The 23,120-nt window shown below is 35.9% G+C and overlaps 1 protein-coding gene across 1 annotated transcript in view; it reads left to right on the forward strand.

The window, feature by feature from the left end:
- VPS35 (VPS35 retromer complex component) overlaps positions 1–20,911 on the forward strand; it is a 40,594-nt gene extending 19,683 nt beyond the window's left edge. Inside the window, 14 exon segments of the mRNA XM_020985088.1 lie at positions 411–593; positions 1,599–1,812; positions 2,244–2,327; positions 3,019–3,128; positions 4,009–4,048; positions 4,050–4,106; positions 4,210–4,358; positions 9,532–9,739; positions 10,168–10,323; positions 13,920–14,042; positions 15,977–16,156; positions 17,013–17,252; positions 17,972–18,115; positions 19,909–20,911. Of these exon segments, the coding sequence (XP_020840747.1) occupies positions 411–593; positions 1,599–1,812; positions 2,244–2,327; positions 3,019–3,128; positions 4,009–4,048; positions 4,050–4,106; positions 4,210–4,358; positions 9,532–9,739; positions 10,168–10,323; positions 13,920–14,042; positions 15,977–16,156; positions 17,013–17,252; positions 17,972–18,115; positions 19,909–20,088 (2,068 nt within the window). The 3' untranslated portion in view covers positions 20,089–20,911.
- Positions 20,912–23,120: the final 2,209 nt, after the last annotated feature.

Raw genomic sequence — 23,120 nt, forward strand, 5'->3', positions numbered from 1 at the left:
ACCTTGAGAGCAAGGACTGTTATCTTTGGATCACCAGTGCCTTAAACATCATAGTAGACACTTAATAAGTATTTGTTTAATATAATTGAATTTTAAAAAGCAAAAATACAAAATACTCATTTAGATCATTGTGGCTTTTGTTTGGATTACTGGTCATTTTTTTTCCTAAAACTTTTAGAGATTGTATTTTCTTTTAATTCAGATAGTATTCTCATTGCAGTAAAGGATGTGTTTGTAGCTGCCGTGAAGTTAGACATTTGAGACAAGAGGCTTTATTCTTAACTGCATTTCTTCTTTCTAGATCTGTGTCTTAGAATTTTTTTTCTGCTTGGTATATTTACTTTTCTCAGTGGAAAGATTTCTGTTTGAATATTTTAATTTTTAAGCAAATTTACTCTCATTTCTTCTAGCTATCTGCTTATTACAGTGGGAGTTGTTTATGTCAAGTCATTTCCTCAGTCCAGAAAAGATATTTTGAAAGATTTGGTAGAGATGTGCCGTGGTGTACAGCATCCCTTAAGAGGTCTCTTTCTTCGAAATTACCTCCTTCAGTGTACCAGAAACATTTTGCCCGATGAAGGAGAGCCAACAGAGTAAGAGATAGCAATTGTGTTTGAATTGTGTACATAGCTATTTTAATGTTTACTGTCTTTTCAAATGAGTATTCCTGTAACATTCTTTACCACCTGTTATTTTGTGTGATTGTTAAATAAATGGCATGATTACCTCAGAAAGAAAATAGCTTTAGTAATTAGTGTCATTATACATAGGTGAGAGCCATCATTATCAGGAGTGCTTTATTTTTCGGGTAGAATTTCTTTAAACCCAGTTGGATTTGGGACACAGCCCTTGAAACCATGGCCAAGTTTCTCTTCTTGGGGATTCAAACTGTGGTTTCAACCCAGATGGGTGAATTATATATGTTATGAAAGGAGTAGACAATTGAGAATGGATTTCCTCTCACTTCCATTCCATTATGGCTAGAGAGACTTTCACTAAGAGTAAAAGCTATGAAACCTGGGTTACTACTTTATTTGTGGAAATTCAGTTGATTTTTTCTTTTTGAATGAAAAGTAAGGTCTCACCATTTTAGTCTGTATTTGACATTTAGTTCTGTAGCATTTTAAGCATTTCATCAGCAAGTGAACCTACACTGCAAACCTCTACCCAATATATATAAAGTACTGTAATAGGCAGTATGGGGGTTACCTAGTATAAGAAGCTGTCTTTTTCTTCAAAGAGCTTAAAGTCTCACTCTGGGCAAACAGACAGGTTTGTATAAAAATGTACGTGGTCTGTGGTGGGCATCAGTTTTCTTAAAGCTTGCTAGCCTAAAGTGATATCATATTCATGGGGGGGGGCGAAGGGAACAAAGAAATCGCCTTTTAAATGCCTACATTGCTAGTATATTACCTCTACAATTTCTTCTCCCTTGAATTACAACAGAGGCAAATTATTTTGAAACCAGTTTTTAAAATCACTGGCCAGATTTTACATATAAATAGAGGAAGAAAAAATGAGCAAGGGGAGACAGAGGTTGGGTCCATTTTTAGATAACAATTTAAATGTAAATATTCCAAATGTTGGTTTTATTTCAGTGAAGAAACAACTGGAGACATCAGTGATTCTATGGATTTTGTACTACTAAACTTTGCAGAAATGAATAAACTCTGGGTGCGGATGCAGCATCAAGGACATAGCCGGGACAGAGAGAAACGAGAACGGGAAAGACAAGAACTTCGAATTCTAGTGGGAACAAATTTGGTCCGCCTCAGTCAGTTGGAAGGTGTAAATGTGGAGCGATACAAACAGGTTATTTGTTGTTGTTTACTAACTCTGTAGTTGTTTCATATGAAATACGTAAAATTTCATCTTTCTGTGGAATTGTTCTTATTTAATATCATAAAATTGATTTTTAAATGGTTTGTAATTACTACATAGAAATAGCATTTTCATGCAGAGTCTAAGTGGTTTTTGGTTTGTATTAATAACTGCTCACATTTATATAGTATTTTAAGGTTTGCAGAGCACCTTCATGGCAATTCTGTGGGTAGCTGTGCAAGTTTTATATCATGTAAGTCTTAAAAAACTTAGTCTAGATATGAAACATTGGTAAAATAAGTTTTTGTTGACTTAGCAAGTATTTATGGTTTATGTAATATTTAGGAGATGAGTTGGGGCTTCAAAATCCTAAAGACATTTAAAAAATAAGTAGCCTTCATTTCCCTTATTTTGTATGCTAGATTGTTTTGACTGGTATCTTGGAACAAGTTGTGAATTGCAGGGATGCCTTGGCTCAAGAGTATCTCATGGAGTGTATCATTCAGGTAATGTTAATCTTCTATCTTGTTTTCTTAACTAAATTTAAAAAATTCCATTTTAGAAAGGTTCCATTTTGTCTTCTTTCATTTTTATTGGTGTTAAAGGAGTCTTGGTAAAATATGAAATATGCTTCCTTGTATAAGTAGTCTGTTTCCTTCAAAAACTCAGCATTTGAATTAATATTGTACTTTTTTAGTAGCTGATATAGGGCGGGATTAATGATTAGTGTCCAACTCCAGATTTTGCTAGTTTCTAGTTTAGATGTTGATGAATTTGGTTAGCATGATCTTCTGTTTCTTAAGATCCTAAGTTTAGAGCTGGAGATCTCTTTAGGTCATCCATTTCAATATTTCATTTTATAGATGAGAAAACTGAAGTCCAGAGACATTAAAAGACTTAGAGTCACATAGGTAGTAAGTTGCAGAATAGAGATTTGAATCCAGGTCTTCTGACTCCAGATCTCTATATCATGCTGCCTCTGTGCTTGTGTTTAGTGGATATTCCAGAGATAACTTTTAAATATGAACCTTTTAGATGGATTGTTAGAATCTAGTGTAAAATATAAATTATGTTTTTGCAAGATGAATTACTGCTTTTGAATTATGTAGATATGTAAAGTAAATGAACTCTAAGAAAATTATATAAAGAATCCATTGTAATTTATAGCACTTGATAATAATTGGTGTTACTTTTTAGGTCTTCCCTGATGAATTTCATCTACAGACCTTGAACCCTTTTCTTCGAGCCTGTGCTGAGTTACACCAAAATGTAAATGTGAAAAACATAATCATTGCTTTAATTGATAGGTGAGTAGGACAAAACATTTGGCCAAATGTTTGCTAAATTTTGAGGACCCTTTGCCTTTGAAACAAAGAATTGATAAACCTCTAAACCTGATTTATTTATTCATGTTGTCTCTTTACTAAACAGATTTTTCCCATTTTTCTTTGGTTAAACAACAAGTAATTTAACACCTATGCAATTCAATGTTTTAAAAATGAGTGTATTTGTTATAAATTATAGATGTTAGAAGTACATTGCTTTTATAGCTTGATTTCATCTGTAACTTCAGTGCTTTGTTTCCATGAAGAGTGTGTCAGTGAATAGTGTGTTGGGCTTAGAGTCAGGAAGACCTGGCTTGAAATCCTACCTCTAGCATTTTATTAGCAACTTGATACTAGGCAAATCACTTAAACTCAGGCAAGTCCTTAGGACTTACCTACTAAATCTTCATTAATGGAGGGAGTTCTGGCGCTGGGAGTTCTCTTACACTAATGGAATCAGATCTTACAGATATTTGTATATTCTTGTTACCATGTTTAGATTTCTAAAGGTTATAAAAAACACATGAGAGATTTGGAGACTTTAAGGCTTTGCTTAGACTTTTTTTACTTAGTATGATAGGAAGGCCCTGTTAAAGAGATAGGCTGATTAAATGAAATATATCAGAAAACTATTCAGTTTATAAGTGGTGAGTCTCCATAAATGTTAGATTGAGATAATAGCATATATCATAATAGCAGCAAAAAAGAGTTGATAGATGAAAGATGTCAGTGATTTGAAAGTTGCAATAAGAACATTGATCAGACATATTAGAAAATTGATGTAGTACACACATTTCCTATGAACTTTTAAATAAGTGCTATAAATCCATAAGGATCACTAAAGATTCTTTTCTTTTTTTAGATTAGCTTTATTTGCTCACCGTGAAGATGGACCTGGAATCCCCAGCAGATATTAAACTTTTTGACATATTTTCACAGCAAGTAGCTACTGTAATACAGGTATAGGCAACATTTCCCATGAGTTTTCAGAACTTCTGCTAAATAGTTTTTTCTCCAGTAAAACTATTTATGTTAAAAAGTTATGTTTTTCCAAAATTTATAGTCCAGGCAAGACATGCCTTCAGAAGATGTGGTGTCTTTACAAGTGTCTCTCATTAACCTTGCCATGAAGTGCTATCCAGATCGTGTGGATTATGTTGATAAAGTATTAGAAACAACGGTGGAAATATTTAATAAGCTAAATCTAGAACAGTAAGTAGAAATGTAAATTTTTACTAGACCCTTTACAAAATACTACCTTTTCTTAGAATAGCTTCCTTTGTTTCCATTGCTTTAGAAGACTTGGGATATATTCTAAACATTTCTGAGACTGACACACTTGGTGATGGGAAAAGGGGAACAAAAGCTGACAGTATAAATAACAGAGTGAATTTTCTCACAGATTTTTAAAAATATGTGTGTATGTTTGTTGTATTTAAAGTAGAGGGTCATTATATTTGCTGTTAATGTTTTTCAGCTTGAACTTTAGTATTGACAAATTCTTTATTTCATATAGACAGTTCTCTTATGAATGCCCAACACGCATAATTGACTGGTTGCCGCCAAGCTATTCTAGGCTAATGACAACATCTTATGGTGAATTATCTGACCCAGTGGATTTTTCTCCTCTTTTCCCCTGTCCTTCAGTTGCACACAGACTGTGTTTCCTTCTTTTCTCCCTTGCGTTGACCAGTAAGAATTCAGTTAATTTTATGTAAAGCAGTCTTTCATACATAACTATGTCAACACATAAATTCTATCCTCTATGAACCTTCTGTGAAAGGACATGGACAAGGATTACAAACAGTAAGTTATAAGTGGATTGCAGTCTGTCTGTAATGTTGAAGGAACGTCCCACAACTGTGAGATCACAGATCCTCTGACATGATAAAGTAGCTAAAACAGAAGATGTAAAAAAATGATGAAAAGACATGACATAATGTGCTGGAAATTTCTTATAGGTCTCTTCACATTCTATAGGTTCTAGTTTAACTTGAGCCCTCTGTCTGCTTTACTTATTCTTGTTCCATGATGAGTACAGTGCTCCTAATCATATATTTCCTTGATATTTTTCACCTGATTTCTTTTGTATAAGTTCTTATTGTTCATAAACCACAATCTTTGTGCTCATAATCTCTTCCCTCATAAATCTCTCCATTTACTTAATTTTTGATTTGAGAGAGGATTGGGTTCTGTGATTTGTAGTCAAATAGCATCACAAGAAGAATACTGATGTTAAAAAGTTGAACTTTTGTGTAAATGAGCAACTTGAGACCCTTAAAGTAGGCTAGTCACTTAACCCTGTTTGCCTCAGATTCCAGCTGAACAACAGAAGATGATTGGTGGGGAGACAGTAATCCTATTCATAGTCTCCTTATAACTTTTTTAAAATAACCAATAAACAGTGAGATCTTGTATTCTCTATGTCATTAAGTTATTTGTGTTGTGGTTTCTGAGCTCGTTGGGCATCATTTTTACGAATTTGTTCCATCAGTCTTAGGTAGACAGTGGTGGTAGTCCATATTGAAGTTTTATCTTTCCCCAGTTTTCTGACATCAGTAGCTCATTTGAATAGGCCAGATTGGAACTATTATAGCTACAGAGTATTCTTCTCATCTTTAACCACCAACAACAAAAGATGTTGATTTTGATCTTTATGCTTGCTACTTAATGTTCTGACTGCACATAGAGCTGATTCTGAAATGACTCCAAGACCAGTCACTTCCCTTTTTGTGATACTGCTTTGTGCTTGCTGTGCCTAGTCCCTTCTCTTCTTGGAGAAAGCATCCATGACATATAAGCTTAAGACCTCTTTTATTTTTTCATTCTTAATCTTATTTTCTAGTATAATTTTCACTGTTCTCCTTTACGTCCACCTTTGCATTAAAGTAAATAAATATTGATATTTTGGAAAATCTTATTGAGTCCTTCATCCTCTGCAGCAGATGTTGGGACATAAAATTCTTACTGCAAGTTTTTTATTATGTTCATTATCAAGGTGAAATGACCAAGTGCTCTGTGAAATGCTGTTTCTTATAGCCTTTGAGTACATGGTGAAACCAATTCCTCTAGTTCCTTTATTTTCCTCTCTAGGGAGTGTAGGGGGAGCCATCTTCTCATGTAGCTTCAACTTTTTTATTTCTTCTGGTTTCATTTATTCCAAGAACATCTGTTTTGATATGGTTCCCTTCTTCTAGTGGGATCAATAAATTAACACTGATTAAGCCTTTGCTATGTGCCAGGCACTGTGTTAGGCACTGAGGATATAAAGACAAAAAGGAGGCAGGCAGTCCCTGGCCTCAAGAAGCCCCATTCTAATGGGGCTATAATGCATATATCTATATAGATTCATAAAAAATATATACAGAACATATGTAGAATGTAACTTTGCAGGGCAGGATGAGGGAAGCATTGGCATTTAGGAGAACCAGGAAAGAAGGTTCAAGTTCAGTCTTGAGGGAATCCAAGGATTGTGAGAGGGGAAATGAGGGAGGGGGGCACTTCCAGGCACAGGGGACTGGTAGTGAGAAGGCATGGAGACCAGTGATGAGTGCAGTGTGTGAGGAGCAACAAGAATGCCAGCAACTAGATTGTAGAGCACATGGAGGGAAATAATGTATAATTAAGCTCTAGCGGTAGATCGCGGGCCAGGTTGTGAAGAAGTTTAAATGTTAAAAAAGTCAAGTTAATAAGCATTTATTAAGCTCTAACGGGCCAGGCACTTTGTTAAAGCTGGCAATGCAAATACATACAAAAAGAAAGTCAGTCTGTGCCTTAAAGGAGCTTACATTCTAATGGGGGAAGGCAGCACCTAAAAGGAATATGAGAAGCAGGGGGCAGTGAGAGGGTAAAGGAGGGCCATGGTGGAGAGAGAAGTCTAGAGAGTCAGGAACAGAGCCTGGAGAGCAGTGGAGTAAGCATGGCTGGCCTAGGCCCTTCCTTAAAATGAGGTTGCAGGAAGAAATAACCAAGCAGAAGAAGAAACTTCTGTAGAGGGATCTTCCAAGGTGAGAAGGCTGCTGAAGCATGGTGGCCGAGGCGTCTTCCAGGGTAAGAAGGAACTCTTTAGTAATGAAAATCTTTTCCTGAGTCCATAACCAGCATTCTTCTCTGGTACAAGGGATTATGTTTCCTGAAGCTGCCTCCCTTTGCTGTGTTTGTGTCCTACTTGGCCAGTCTCAGGTGACAGAGTCATTTGAGGTGGGAGGAGGACTTCTCTGTGTTTACTCACTGCCCTGTATACCCCTCCCCCCAATCCCACCATTTGATCTCTGATGAAGCACAAAGACATTATCTTTTGACCCTAGGTAATTATAATAGGAGCTCCATGGTTAAAACACATCTGAGCTTTAAGAAATTCATTTGGGCAGTTTGGAGAATGAATTTGAGTGGGGAGACAAGTAAGACAGAGAGACCAATTGCCTGCTGTAATGATTCATGAAAGGAGTGATGCAGGCCTAAATTAGCATGGTGATTGTGAGTGGGGAAGAGATGTTGTACAGGTAGAAACATCAGATTTTGGCAGCTGGTTATATGGGTGAGGCTGAAGAATTGAGGTTAACACTGATGTTGTGAGTCTGGATGGTTGGAGGACAGTGGCAACCTAAACAGAAATGAGAAATTTAGTAATTTGAGTTTGGAAGTAAAGACAACAGGTTCTGTTTGGCACATGTTGAATTTGAGAGGCCTGTGACACATTCAGTTTGAAATGTCTAATAGGCAGTGTTGGTCATGAAGATTTGAGTTTCAGGAGAGAGACCAGGACTGGATATATTGGTCTTTGAGTCATCTGCAGAGAGGAACCCATGGGAACTGATGAGTTTACCATGAGACAATGTAGAAAAAGAAAAAAGGGCCCAGGACAGAACCTTGGTGGGGAGTAGGATATGCCCATAATTAGGGGATGGGTTATATAGGTGATTCAGCAGAGGATACTGAGAAAGAGTTTTTTTGACAGATAGAAATAGAACTAAGAGAGCAGTGTTGTAAAAATCCATAGAGAAATAGAGGTGCTCAATAGTATCTAATGCTGCAAAGAGGTCAAGAATGAGAATTAAGAAAAAGCTATTATATTTAGCAATTAAGAAATCATTAGTATAGAAAAAGACATACATTGGATTTGTTTTACTTGACTATACTATTTGTTGTAAGGTTTTTTCCTCCTCAGTTTTTTTAATTGGGTTGAGGCAGAGGGGTAGAATGTGTTTTGCAGTAGTGATGTCAAGAAAAGAGTGCCATTGAAACATTTTTTAAAAATACACAAAAGAGGAAAGAAATTCAAAAGGAAGCACAGAAAAGTGGGACAGCTTTGAAAGTCATTTGTGTAATTTATCACATAATTTTTTCTAACACAAGCAATATGAAATGAAGATTCACATTTTCATTTAGTCCTCATTTTGTGTTCTACTGTGTGTATGGAAAGGATCTTATTTTGGGTGTTTAAATTCAGAATATTAAAAAATGAATTTTAAAAACTGAATAGAGAGGTTTCAGTTTATTGATTAGGTCAGCAGTCAGGTTGTATTAAATTTAAAGACTGTGAGAAGGAAGGAAGTAGAGGCAGCAGCCATAGACTGCTTTTTCAAGGAGTTAGAGAAAGGGAGGAAAACTATAGGAAAATTGCTTTCCAACATAAGATTTCCTGTATGTATGTCATGTTTGTTTGAATAAAGATCTCACATTTAGAGGTACCAACAGTTAAATTAATGTTTTAGTCAATCTAAATATTATCATATTTACTACTCTGTAGCCTCTTGTCCACTACATTGCCACTCTCACTGTAGAAACAGAAAGGGAACCACCTAAGGTCTGAGGGCTATTTTATTTCGTGGTTTTGCCATGGCCAAAAATTTTATTACTCAGTGGCCAAGACACCTCATGATATTTAATCTCTATCTACTTAGCAAGGCTGGTCTTCAGGTAGTAAATAGAGTTTGCTGGGACCTTCTTTGAAGCCTTTTTAGCTTGATAGAACCTGTCAAAACTTGTCTTCCATTGGCATAGCCTTTGAGAATCCAGGGTCGACTCCATGTCACAGTGGGACATTGAAGTTACAGAGTTTCATAGCTATTCTACATTATGGATTCAATAGGATTTTTTTTGTGTACTAGTCTGTGAACCATTCTTTGGGAAAATGCTTTCCATGTTCGCAGCAAACAAGTTAATTTTAATTAGCTTTTGGAATATCAGATTACATTCATTCATTTATTTTGTACTAGTTATAATGAGCATCTCTGCTGCTTATGTTTAGATGAATGCCTTCATTTCTTTGGAAGAAAAGAGTTTAGTTGAACTGTTGGTATTCCTAGATTAAACTTTTCAGATTGCATGGGGGGAGGTATGTAGAATGATAATTTATTGACCAGTTAACTAATTTATCTTGTAGTATTGCTACCAGCAGTGCAGTTTCAAAGGAGCTTACAAGGCTGTTGAAGATACCTGTTGACACCTATAACAACATTTTAACAGTTTTGAAGTTAAAACATTTTCATCCCCTCTTTGAGTATTTTGACTACGAGTCCAGAAAGAGTATGAGTTGTTATGTGCTTACTAATGTCCTGGATTATAACACCGAAATTGTCTCACAAGACCAGGTAAGAAACAGTGCCAAGATATGTATGTATGTATGTATGTATGTATGTATGTATGTATGTATGTATGTATGTATGTATGTATGTATGTATGTACGTATGTATGTACGCACGTGTGTATGTATGTGTGTTTGTATGTATGTGTGTATGTATGTGTGTACATGCATGTGCACGTGCATGCATGAGCGTGTACAGGCATGTGTGTACATGCTGTCTTTCAAAAGCACTTTTAAATTGACTTATAAAGAAGGAGTTAACTGATAACCTCCCTCAAAACAGCATTTTTAAAAATGTAGTTAATTACTAATACACTAATATGTGATTATTTTAGGTCTTTAAACAAGAGACTTTGGATAGAATCTTGTGTTTAGTATCATTTTTGGCAGTAGGCTAATAGAACTGATATATTTGCCCTTTTCTATGTCTGATAGGTGGATGCAATCATGAATCTAGTATCAACGTTGATTCAAGACCAACCAGATCAACCTGTGGAAGACCCGGACCCTGAAGACTTTGCTGATGAGCAGAGCCTTGTGGGAAGATTCATTCATCTTCTGCGGTCAGATGACCCCGATCAGCAATTCTTGGTAGATTTAATACATCCATTACCTTTGCTTATATAATGAAATAAAATGTGGCATGTCATTAAACTGTTCTAATGTAGTTTGTAGTTTTGGTTGGAGAGTTTTGAGAGAGCTTAAAATAGCTAGCCAGGATTTATGTAGCATTTTAAGGTTTGCATAGCATTGTGTATGTGTTAACTCATTTGATCCTCGAAATAGCCCTGGGTAGTAGGTGCTGTTATTCTCTAGTCACTCCATCTATGGATCAACTTCTATTTCTCAGCTGAGTTGGAAATGTTTGAAGCTTCTTCCTAGTACCAGTGAGAAATAAATCCACTCAGTTTTTGAAAATATATTAGTTCTTTCAGAAGAATCCATTATCTGCCATCTTCTAATTATTTCTTGTTGATTTTCGTTTTGAACTATGGCCTGATAGTTTGGTTGTGTTTTGGAAAAATATTCAAGTACACGTACTTGACTTTCCTAGCCAAATTTGTGTGTATCTTTTCACTAGAGGCAACACGTTCATTTCACTTATATTTGCACTTGGAAAATAAAGAATGCTAACTTTGTGTCTAGTCGTATTTATACCCATTTTTGAAACGATTGATTATGTGTCATGTTTGCTATAATAAAAAGTAAGAGAGAAAGGGCTTAAAACACCACCTGTATCACGCCCACCACCATCCCATGCACAGAATAAGATGTGTTAGAATAAAGTACTTTGTTCATTTAAAAAAAAAAGCTGAAATAACTGGTGTTTGAAATTGGTGTGCTCCTTTAGAAAAGGGTTACACAGGGTGCCGCTTAATTTTTTTTAGTTTGGGCTAAAGAATACATCTGACTACTATATAGATTCATTATAGTTAGTTTGGCTATGTGAGATTAGACATTAGACTTTTTTTTTTAATAAAGTACACCTTTATGGAGGATGATCCCTGATTTTTAATTTAGGTTGCAATTAACGCTTAACATTAGACATGAAGTACTTGTGGGTCCTACATAATTTGATTTAATTTTGAAGCCAGAGGATATGAATTCAGTTTCTGGCTTCGCTCTATTACTTTGTGACCTTGGGCAAGTCACCTTCCTGGACATAGTTTGGGTTTTTTTTTTTCCCCAGCTAAAAAATGAGGAGTAAGACTATATTAGGGATGTCCCTGGATCCTATTGGCAGTCTGGTGAAGCCTAGGGACTCTTTCTCAGAATAACATTTTTAAGTATGTGAAATAAAATACCTGTTATTAAAAAGATGACTAGTTAATATTGAAATAAAGATGTAGATTCCCCCCCCCCATGTACTTCATGGATCCACTGAAATCTATTCATGGATCCCCCTGAGTGTTCATAGATGTCAGCTTAAAAACCCTTGGACTAGATGATCTTTTTGTTTTGTTTTGTTTTGTTTTTGCTTTTTGGTGAGGCAGTTAGGGTTAAGTAACTTGCCAAGGGTCTCACACAACTAGTGAGTGTTATGTGTCTGAGGCCGGATTTGAACTTAGGTCCTCATGACTCCAGGGCCGGTACTCTATCCACTGTGCCACCTAGCTGGCTCTAGATGATCTTTTGTAAGTCCCTTCCATCTCAGTGATCTGTAAGGACCTCCTAAGTATATAGAAAACTGAATTCTTATTTAATGCTGATGTTTGAGCTGAGGGGAACAGAAAAATGCTAGCACTAGGTATAGTGTTCCTTACATGAACTATAAATGTTGTTGATTGACCAGTTAAAAAGATAATTTAACACTGGCCTCAAGTGAAAAGTTTTGTGGTTGTTGTTGAGTTGTTTCAGTTGTGCCCAACTCTTCATGACCCCATGTGGGGTTTTCTTGGCAAAGATACTGGAATGGTTTGCCATTTCCTTCTCCAGCTCATTTTTACAGATGAGGAACTGAGGTAAACAAGGTGAAGTGACTAGCCCAGGGTCATACAGCTGGTAAGTGTCTGAGGCCAAATTTGAACTCAGAAGATGAGTTTTCCCAACTCTAGGCCTAACATTCTATTCACTGTGCTGCCTAGTTAACTAGTGGAAAGTATATGTGTGTGTCTGTTGTGTAAGAATTTACTATATGTGTTCTTCTGTGCAGAAACTGAGAGGCAGCATTGCATGGTAGAAAGACTGCTCTATTTGCAGGCAGGAAGTCCGGGGTTTGCATACTGCCTCTGAGACCAGTGCAGCCCTGAACAAATCACTTAACCTGCCAAAATGCTGCTTTTCTCATCTGCAAAATGGAGATGCTATCTGTAGAACTTGTTTTGTTAGATTGTTGTGAGACTGAAATGAGAATATATGTAAAGGGTTTTGTAAACATTAAAGATCTGTCTGAATGTCAGCTATTATTATTTGCAGTTAACATTCATTTGCAGAGACCACAGGGCATAGTAAGGGAAAAGATGATTGGGCTTTGAGCCACTTAATGATTTGTTATATAATTCACTTAATTACTTTAAGCTCTTGTTTTTTGATCTATAAAATGAGAAAATAAATCCTCAGTTCTCCCTTTCTTTGAATGGTTTGAAAAACAAAAGCATTTTAGGGGCATTCACCTCATTTGCATTGTTAATTCTTAATTTGAATAAGAGAATAAGCAGCTTCTACCTTTCTTTCTATTTGGAAACTAGTATCGTCTTTTATTTTTTTCCCTTCAGCTTTCTGCCTTAAAGCATTTTATAGACTTCTGATGAATTCTGTCAGTTTCCTTACTGTGCTTTTAGGTGTAGGTAATTTTACCTTTATATTACCACTAGATCTTTTTCCAAAGAATGGTACTTTTGCTTGGTTTTAAATAGATCGTGATTTCTTTATTAATTTTATTTTTAAAAAGCCATTTATTTATTTTTTAGGCAGTTGGGGTTAAGTGACTTGTCCAGGGTCACACAGCTAGTAAGTGTTGGAAGTGTTTAGTCTGAGGTCACATTTGAACTCAGGTCCTCCTGACTTCAGAGCCGATGCTCCATCCACTGTGCCACCTTGCTGCCCCATGATATATTTTTTTAATTTACAGGATAAAGATAGCCCAAGATAGATATGCCACCTAAATATGAAGTAGAGCTACTACGTGTGAATTAACACTCCTGTGTAGTTGTACTTCATATTTTAAAATGACAATTCCTGACGATAACCAGTGTTGAAATGGATGAGTGTGACTGCACAAGGCTTGTTAGTTCCCAGTGGTGTTTATGAAGAAATACTTACTAGTAATAACTTTTAACTGCCTTTGGCAGTGCCAGTTAATATGTGAGAGCCTGCCTTTTAGAACTTGATCACTTATGGTAATCCTTTCAATTATGTGATAAAACGTCCTTTTAAGGAAGACTTTCTGAGAGGCCCAGGAATTAGAAAAAGTATATCATTTCTTGTAGCCATAGATGAGCATCCTCAGAGTTCATAGTTTGCTGTGCAATTATGACTTCTCACGTCTACCCATTTTTCAGTGGTTTGAAATGGTTTTTGTTTTGTACGTCTAGTGTGAGCTGAATAAGTGAAAAAATTCTGTCTGTGTAGTGAAATTAGATGTCTCGTTATATATGCGTAATTGTGCAAAGGTTAGGTTTTCTCTTAGTAATAGAACCATCTTTCTAAGAGTCTGTGTTTTAATCCTTTCTTTTTTTTGGTTGTAGATTTTAAACACAGCACGGAAACATTTTGGAGCTGGTGGGAACCAACGCATTCGCTTTACACTCCCTCCTTTGGTATTTGCAGCGTATCAGCTGGCTTTTCGCTACAAAGACAATGCCAGAGTGGTAGGTTTACTCTTAAGTGTGTAACTTTGTTTCCTCTTTCCTCACTTTCTATGGTTTTTGAAATTATGGCAGTCGGTTGATTATTATCAGCAAGATCAAGTTAACGTATGTTAAAACTGTAAAAGCAGCATAATTTCTGGTTATCTTATGAAAGCTTCTTATTTTGGTTAAACATCACTTAAAAAAATTGGTAACTTTATATATGCTATGATACAATGTGGTGATCTTTTAATGGGGATTCAGTCTCCTCTTTGTAATTGAACATGCCAAAGTGATGCAGAAATTTTTTGCAGAACTTGTTTGCATGTTGCAGGTACTATGACATACTGAGTTATTTGCAACATAAAAGAGAAACTATTATCCTTTAGCACAGGATGATAACTTTTCTTCTAAATGCAAATAATCGAATTCTCATTGTAATATGGATTCTAAAGCTATAACTAAGGCAAAGTGACTTTGTCTTTGACCAGGGCATCAAGATTGAGAAGGTACAAAAATTTTTAATGATGTTTTTTAAAAGTTGCATAATTTTAGGATCTTGTGCATTTTGAGCATGTTAGGTAGTACATTTAGTAGTATGGAGACAATGAACTTAGCATCTAGTTATCAATAGTAGTTAATTACATTAGGAAGCTGCTTCCTCCCTGTCCATCCCTTTGGTAAATAAATGCTTAGTAAGTGAATTTCCCAATTAGCCCCTTCCCCGTTGCCCTCTGGGGGGCTGCCTACTTAGCAACAGTGATACAGTGTCCTGGGGTCTTTGTTGTGTTGTAAAAGAGTGACCTAGGCTCTCCTCTCCCACTCAATTGAATTTATCTTCTTATATTATTTTCATATCATGAATGATAAAGTTGATTTTCTTCTTTGTCCCGGGAGCCAAAATTGCTAGTTTTTACTCTGGTGAGTTCTCTGAGCATACATGAATGAAATAAAATAATGAATTAGAATCTCTGGTGGCGTTCCTTTGGAGTAAATATACTTCGTCCTTTTGTGGCCTGGAGTTGGATAATCAAGCTTACATTTAAGAAGCAAAAATAAATTTATGTTTGTAACAGAGAAAAAAGTGTTAGTTCAGTTTTAAAACTGTGGTCATATCATCTTAAGTTAAGACTGATTGACTGTGTTTTTGATTTAGTGTTTGGTTGCCTAAGGAGAGGTCAGCTGGCCTAGGATAGAAGCAAAGTAGGTTAAAGCTCCCCTGCCAGTCAGTGTAGGACTGGGCTTTGAAGTATCTCTGCACTTCCAGCCTGGGCAAGATTATTTAAAATAAAAAGCAAACAAACAAAAAACCAACCCTCCTATTTTAAGAATTTTATTTTTATTGATATCTTTTGTTTTTACGTCACCGTTTCCAAGTATGTTCCTCCCTCCTTCCTTACCTAGCAAGCCATCCCTCGTAACCGAGATTTTTTTAAAAAGAGGGAAAAAAGCAAGTCCCCAAAACCAACCAACACAACTGGTTCTGATAGTATTCCACACTCATATTCCCCACCATCCAAAAAGATAGAAGGCAGATGCATGTTCGTTTTCTCTGGGGCTAAGCTTTTGTTTTTTATAATTACATGGCATTCTTTTTCCATTTATATGGCTTTTTTTTTCTTTTTTTACTTAACTTCACTCCATACCAGTTCATTTAAGTGTTCCTTGCATCTTTGAATTATTCATAACTATTGGTTCTTATAGGGCAATAACATTGATATTATTTTCACGTATCACAATTTGTTTAGTCATTCCCCAGTTGAAAAATATGCCAATTGATAATCAATTTTTAGCTTACTTAAGATTACAACATTGTGGAGTGTTTTGGTTTATTTTTGTATAGTGTTTTATACTTTATAATGTCCTTTAGGTATAAAATTAGTGAAGATGATGAAGTGAATTTATTACCATTCTGTATGTTCAGAGTATGGGTTTTGTTTGTTTTGTTTTCTTAGGATGATAAGTGGGAGAAGAAATGCCAGAAGATTTTTTCTTTTGCACATCAGACTATCAGTGCTTTAATCAAAGCAGAATTGGCAGAGCTGCCTCTACGACTTTTCCTTCAAGGAGCTCTAGCTGCTGGGGAAATTGGTTTTGAAAACCATGAGACAGTGGCATATGAATTTATGTCCCAGGTAACATGAATCTTACTCTAGGTTATTTTGTAAGCATTATTTAGCATTCCATGATTCAGTTTTGCTTATCAGTAGTTATAATATGAACATGTGTAACTTTTTGCTGCTTAATAGAACCAGTCCTCTCCCACCTTAATGGGGCTGGGTTTAAGGAGAATCTCTTCATACCAAAGTCACATTATTAGAACTGGGCTTAGTCCCGTGGAACATGAGGCTGAGGTCATGGTTCCGTCCCTGCATTAGGCAGCCTCGTGTTCCTTGACCACAAATTGAATCCTTATCCAAGGTAGTAGTTTTCTTCTGTCCTAAATCACAGACTGTACTCTTAACCCTAACTATCTTTTTTTGAAGATGTATTACAAAAGGAATAGAATATGACTGGTTGGGTACAAACATGTCACCAGTACTTGGAAAACAGTGTGTGTATCCTAGTAATAGTTGATCACTTGTGCCATCTTGGGTAGAGAGAAACCTGTTGCACCCTAAGAACTCCTGGACTTTGTCATCTGCCCTTCCAGTGTCCCCCAAGGACCACCAGGTCTTCCATCTGACCTACAGCAGGGCCCTCCTATGTGTGTTGTCTCCCCTAATTAAAGGTGAACTCCTCAAGAGCAGAGATTCTCTTCCTTTTCTCTGTTTGTATCCTCATAGTACATAGCACATAGTAAGCCCTTAAATGTTTTTCTGTTCTATTCTGTGCTGTGTCTTAGAAAAAAAGCAAAAAAAAAAGAGATATAACTTCCTCTATTAATTGGTAAGAGATCCCAGAAACTTGTAAAAATGCGTAGAAAAGCTACTGGAAATAAATGATGCTTATAAAAAAGATTAACAACACAGTGTATATTGTCTCCACAAGGCATTTTCTCTGTATGAAGATGAAATCAGTGATTCTAAAGCCCAGCTGGCTGCCATCACTTTGATCATTGGGACATTTGAGAGGATGAAGTGCTTCAGTGAGGAGAACCATGAGCCCTTAAGAACTCAGTGTGCCTTGGCAGCTTCCAAACTGCTCAAGAAGCCAGACCAGGGCCGAGCTGTGAGCACATGTGCCCATCTTTTCTGGTCTGGCAGAAACACAGACAAGAATGGAGAAGAGGTGAGTCCTGGGGGTTGGCAGAGTAGGGAGCGTGGGGAAGGGAGTTTGGTCTTGGCCACATCCTTTAGGGTCTTCTGAAGCAGGTGCTTAAACACATGAATTTCAGGTGAAAACCTCCTCTGAAAGTTTGTAGAGCTGGCAGAGGACATTAATGTGCTTTGTATTAGAAATCCATGGGATTGGAACAGATTATTGAGTGAGCTTCAGTGACATTGCTTACATTCCCATCCGCTGGTGAAACCTTAGCTTCAAGAATTTTTTAATACAGCAAGACTGTGATCTGATACTTTGCTTTTACAGTATTTCTTCAGAAATAGTTATAAAGTACATACCTAACTTTGGTATCTTTTTTTTTTTTTACATAACTTTCATTTCTAAAAGTACCAACCCAGTAAGCCATGTAAAAACATGTAAAACAATGTAAAAACAGTAAAAAGAAAGGGGGTTGGGGAGAGACAGTTTAGCAAAAGTAAGAGAAGCCTCAACCAAACCTAATAATGTTTCACACCTTCTAAGAGAGGAGGGAAGTGCATTTTGTCCTTCCTTTGGGGCCAAGCTTGTAGACCAGACTTTTTTTTAAAGTATAAGCTTTTTTCCACAGTAATGCGGAAACACTGAGAGAATTTTTATCATTTGAAAAATATCCTTAAATGAAAAGTAATAGTTATTTCATAACCAACCTCTCTTTTCTCCTCCCCTGTTACCCTCTTTCTTTTCAGCTTCATGGAGGCAAGAGAGTAATGGAATGCTTAAAGAAGGCTCTGAAGATAGCAAATCAGTGCATGGATCCTTCCTTGCAAGTTCAGCTTTTTATAGAAATTCTGAACAGATATATCTATTTTTATGAAAAGGAAAATGATGCGGTAAGTGAATGCATTAATGATGCCAATCTTATGGGAATAAGAGCAGGTTTTTTTCTTGATTCTAGAACTTTATTGATGTTTTTTCCTTCAGATTTGCAGATCAAGTACAGGAGAAAGGAATACAACAAGATCATTTAAAACAATTGCTATTTAAACCAGGAATAAGTTACTGTCATTTGAGAAATTTTTCTATAATGCTTTTACCAGAATGTCTACGAATTAGTCTTTCATTCATATTCACAAAACTGTCTTCATAAAATTGAACTGACTATAAATGGAAAATATCTTTTATAGATGTATGTTTGCATATATATTACTTAGTCAGAAACTAATAGTTTTTCTTTAAGCCTTAGTTGTAGAGATAGGATGAGAGTGTGGAAAAATCATCCCCTTCTTCTCCCCCCCCCCCCCCCCCCCCGAGTCCCTGGTCCTTTCAGCCATGTAGTTTTAGGAATGGAGTTTTGAAGAGGAATATGTGACTGATGGTAAGAACTTTGCTTGCCCAGTGACTGTACTTTTAGGTGGCTGTACTTGGTATAGGCATCTGTACCTGAGTCTCTGGATAAATGATCTTGAATTCTATTTATATTACTACTTTTTCTGAAATTGAATTTACCTGTCTGATTTATTTACAGTATTGTATTGATCATTATTATTTTTGTGTCTGTGTTATTTCCATTATATTATACATTTTTATTCCAATAGACTGTCTTAGAAGTTTCTTTTTCTGAAAAATTCTGGTATTTAAGCAAAGTATTGCTTTTTGTGTATGTTAAATTGCAGTGCCTTATTGCTTAAATTATTGTAATTTAGACCTAATTATACTAAAAAAAATCACTTCACTGAACATTATTCATTGTCTATGGCTTTATACCTAATGTCTCATTCTTTCAGACTTCTCTTACTGAGAAATTGATGTATTTATTGTATGTAACTTTTTCCAGCTAAGAAACAATGTGTGTTCTTGTAGAAAGCCTCTTTTCTTGGCACATTTAATTGATTTGATATTTAAAAATAGTTTTCATTATGTGAGCACTTTCTTCTTTACATGTAAGGATTAAAGTTGCTAATTAATGGTCTTCTGCTTTGAAGTTACTATTTTGTGCATTTGCATGTGCCTTAATTTTTGTGTATTTAAAGAAATGAAGAATCCTAGGAATTAATACGGAATTTGTTGGACCTTTGCTAGTAGCTTGCTAAATGATCTTGAAAGATTTCTTTCTTTGATGGAAGAATAGATTGTGCGTGAGAAAATTCTGGTGTGTTTACTGCTTAGGGGTGTTAACTACCACGGAAAGTTCAGTACCCTTAAAATCACTTGTCAATGCTAAATATTCTCTGTCATTGTTGTCATCATCATCATGTGTAAATTATTGGGAACATTTCTCAGTTCATTATCTAATAAGATCAAACTTACTTTCTTGTAGGTACTATTTTGTTATTGCCATTTTTTGCCTTAGAATCTGTAGCCAAATTGGAGCCTGTATTAACTAGACTTAATTTTGAATTGTAAATGTGAACCTAAGATTAATCTGTAGCATATTGGTTAGAGTATTGTTGCAGGATTTCTTGGGTGAGAGTAATTGACTCCTGGTTCAGTAGGAACTGTGTTCTTAATAATGCTTTCTTTCCTTTTAATCGTGGGTTTATATTTCTTTAATTTAAGTTGGTTCCTAATTTTCACTGTTACCATGTAATAAGAGTAATATATACTCCTAAAATAGTATTATTTAATTCTGTCTTTTTTCTTCTATTGGTTATAGAAACCAATATATATATATATTTCATTGTAGGTGACAATTCAAGTTTTGAATCAGCTTATTCAAAAGATAAGAGAAGACCTTCCAAATCTTGAGTCCAGTGAAGAAACAGAACAGATTAACAAACATTTTCACAACACCTTGGAGCATTTGCGCTTGAGGAGGGAATCACCAGAGTCTGAGGGGCCAATTTATGAAGGTCTTGTACTTTAAAGAGAAGAAACACAGAAACGCTGTACTTCTTTCCATTCACATACAGTATGTTTTTTTATTATGCTAGATTATTCCCCCCACCCACCCCCATAGATTGTGCCTTTCAGAAATGCCAAGTTAGGTTATCTTTCTCTTATCTGTGATATATTTTATTCAGCACCTGCAAACACACCTTCAGGACCTTAACAAATTAATTCACTTCACAGGTATTCAAGTTGGGACATCAGATGTCTGTCTGATCACTAGAAGTAGCATGATTGAATTTTTTTTTTAAATTCCTCTGATCTTCAAGTCTCTTCTTTCAGCTACTAATCTTTTCTTTCTGTTTCTCTTCACTGTTTGTCGTTGCTTCTGTAATTTTATTCAGTCCTAGGATGTACTGACCAGGAAGTGGCTAGCACTGTCTGTCTTTGTATTCTATATAGTCCATCTTGATTTTTACAGGAGATTTGATTTGGGGTTGGGGGTGGGAGGGATATTGTATGTTGAATTCAGCTTGAGCTTTTCTTTAAATGCAAGACAAGGCTGTGTGTAATATTTCCCCTAAAACTAGAGTATATTAATGCATGTTTGAGAGTTTAAAAGCTCCATGGTTAAAACCAGAAGTTTATATTTTGCATTTTTGGACATCCATTAGGGGCCTATATTCATCACTGGGCATATTTATCAAGGAAATTTTGTTCTAAATAGTATAAAAATAGAGAAATTGTGATCTATATAGTTTATGTATAACCCTCATTATTGTAAATTTAGGGGAAAATGCATTACACAAATATCATGATTTTGCACCAGTGAAACAATAAAATTGCTATAACAGTTTAAAGCATTTGTCCTTTCTTTCTTTTGTATTTTTTTATTTGAAGAAAAACTATTAGCATCTCTGAGAAAGTGGCTTAATGGTACCTATGCAACTTATCTAGTTCTTACATAGCCAGTCTTGGCAAACCATTGTAATCTAATCCCAGCCTTACATTACTTTGTAAATAGGTATAGTCAGTCATGAACTGAAACTCAGGGACTGATGCGTTTTTTAATCCCATGATTAGCACCATTTAAAAGCCTCATTAGTTGCCCTCATTTCCGTTTTTCTCGAACCCACCTAATGAGTATGTATTAGCTATAACATGCATATTTTTGTATTCGTGGAAGTATATCTAGAAGAATAGGAAGATTGATTGGTAAGGTGGTGAATGGCTTGGTGATTGGGAGAGTGAATTGGGGGTGGATCATAGAATGAGTTGTAAGGCATCTCAGAGGTCATCCAGTCCAACCCATAACTGAAACAGAAATGATAGGAGCACAGCATATTCTTGGTAGAGGTAGAAAGATGAGATGAAAGACTTGATTTGACCAAATCTTCTTCCTCCCACAAAGCTTGAATATTTATGGATAATTCAAATGAGTCATTATTTAATCAAAGCACCCTAAGTAAATCCTCTTGCTTATTTTTACTTAGGAGTCCAGTTCTTTACTAACAATATTCATCTGCGTTTGTGAGTTAGCTGGGGCAGTGGAGATTCACTGTTGACATTCACAAATGGCCTGAAATTCAGAATTGGAGATCAGACATACTCAAAGGTAATCCTCTGGAAAATGGTGTAACCATATGGCCATTTCTCAGTCTAGGATGCTGGAGCTATGACTGCACTTAGTCCAAGAAAAGTTCTCTGACAGCTTTAAAAAAAAAAGTTTCTAGATGTGTAAAGGAGCCATTACTCTCTCTTTGTTTTACCAGTGAAGGTCATTTCCCAGAAAATCCTCTAGTTGCCCTAGCTTTGCCACTTAACTAGCTCTGTGTAACTGGCAACTTTCTTGATGTCTCTGGTCCTCACTTCCCTCTTCTATAAGATGAGGGGGTTTGGGCCTTGATTATCTGTAAAGTCCCTTGTAGCTCTAAATCTGTGAACCTAACCTGAAAGATGGTGAAGAATGAAAGTAATCTTGTCAGAGGCTCCTAGGTAAGGATTTACATGTGGATAGTCTTTTGTTGGAAGAATTCTTCAGTCTTATAAATAGGGATCTTTTGGCTTCTAGCTAAAACCCACCTACCCACTCCTTGTTCTGAGCTGCTAAGTGACTGAGTTCAGGGAATGTTGTTGAGTTGAGGGTTTCTGAACTGCGTTGTCTTTCATTTAAGGCCAGGTAAGGATATTCAAAAGTTGCCTTCTTTGGACACAGTGAAATTCTGCCTGACTGCTCCCTGTGGGAAAGCCCTCCTATCTGAATTTTTTTTTACGTGCAGTGTGGTTGCTCATGAGAGTAAAATAAAGTAAGCTCTTGAATTCATGCACTAGGATAATAATTATTAATTCATCCTCCTCAGTAGGTAGCATTTTAGCAGATACTTGAGGAATGTCGTAAATGTTTGGGGACTTTATGTTAATCTGTGACACTGTGATCCTTTGTTCTTCTATGCTTGATATAAGTATCCAGCAAAAATAATTCAGAATTGTGAATTCTATAATATTTTTGGATTGTGGCCTTATTTGCCAGGTATATCAGAAAGAGTATTAGACTTGGCATCAAGAGTTCACATTCAGACTCTGACTTGCTATGTGTAACCTTGGGGAAATCACTAGCTTTTTATGAGGATAATATTTGTACTGCTTCCTTCATAAGGTCAAGGAAAAAGTGCTTTGTAAACTTTAAAGAACTACATAAAGGTGAATTATTCTGTGCTTTTAAAAAATTACTTGGTTTGCACTATCACTATATTTAAAATGTGTAGAATTGGAATGAGAATAATTTGATGACATAAATGAAAAAGACCTTAAGAAATTACTAGGATGATGGTTCTCAAACTTTGAGGACCATTTGGATGGGCACAAAGCACCCTTTTGGGCTACTCATGCCAAATAAACAAAAACCAGTGGGCAGAATGGTGTTGCCTGTGATGATATTGATGAGTTACCAGTGTTAACTTCAGAAAACTAATGATGTTGAGAACCATTGATTATCTATAGGGAAAAAAAATATGCCTAGACAATACTAGATGGGTAAGAATTTGGCTGATTCTTGCAAAAGATATTCGT

The sequence above is a fragment of the Phascolarctos cinereus genome, unplaced genomic scaffold, assembly GCF_003287225.1.
Source record: "Phascolarctos cinereus isolate Bilbo 61053 unplaced genomic scaffold, phaCin_HiC Scaffold_2;HRSCAF=192, whole genome shotgun sequence".
Lineage (NCBI taxonomy): Eukaryota > Metazoa > Chordata > Mammalia > Diprotodontia > Phascolarctidae > Phascolarctos > Phascolarctos cinereus.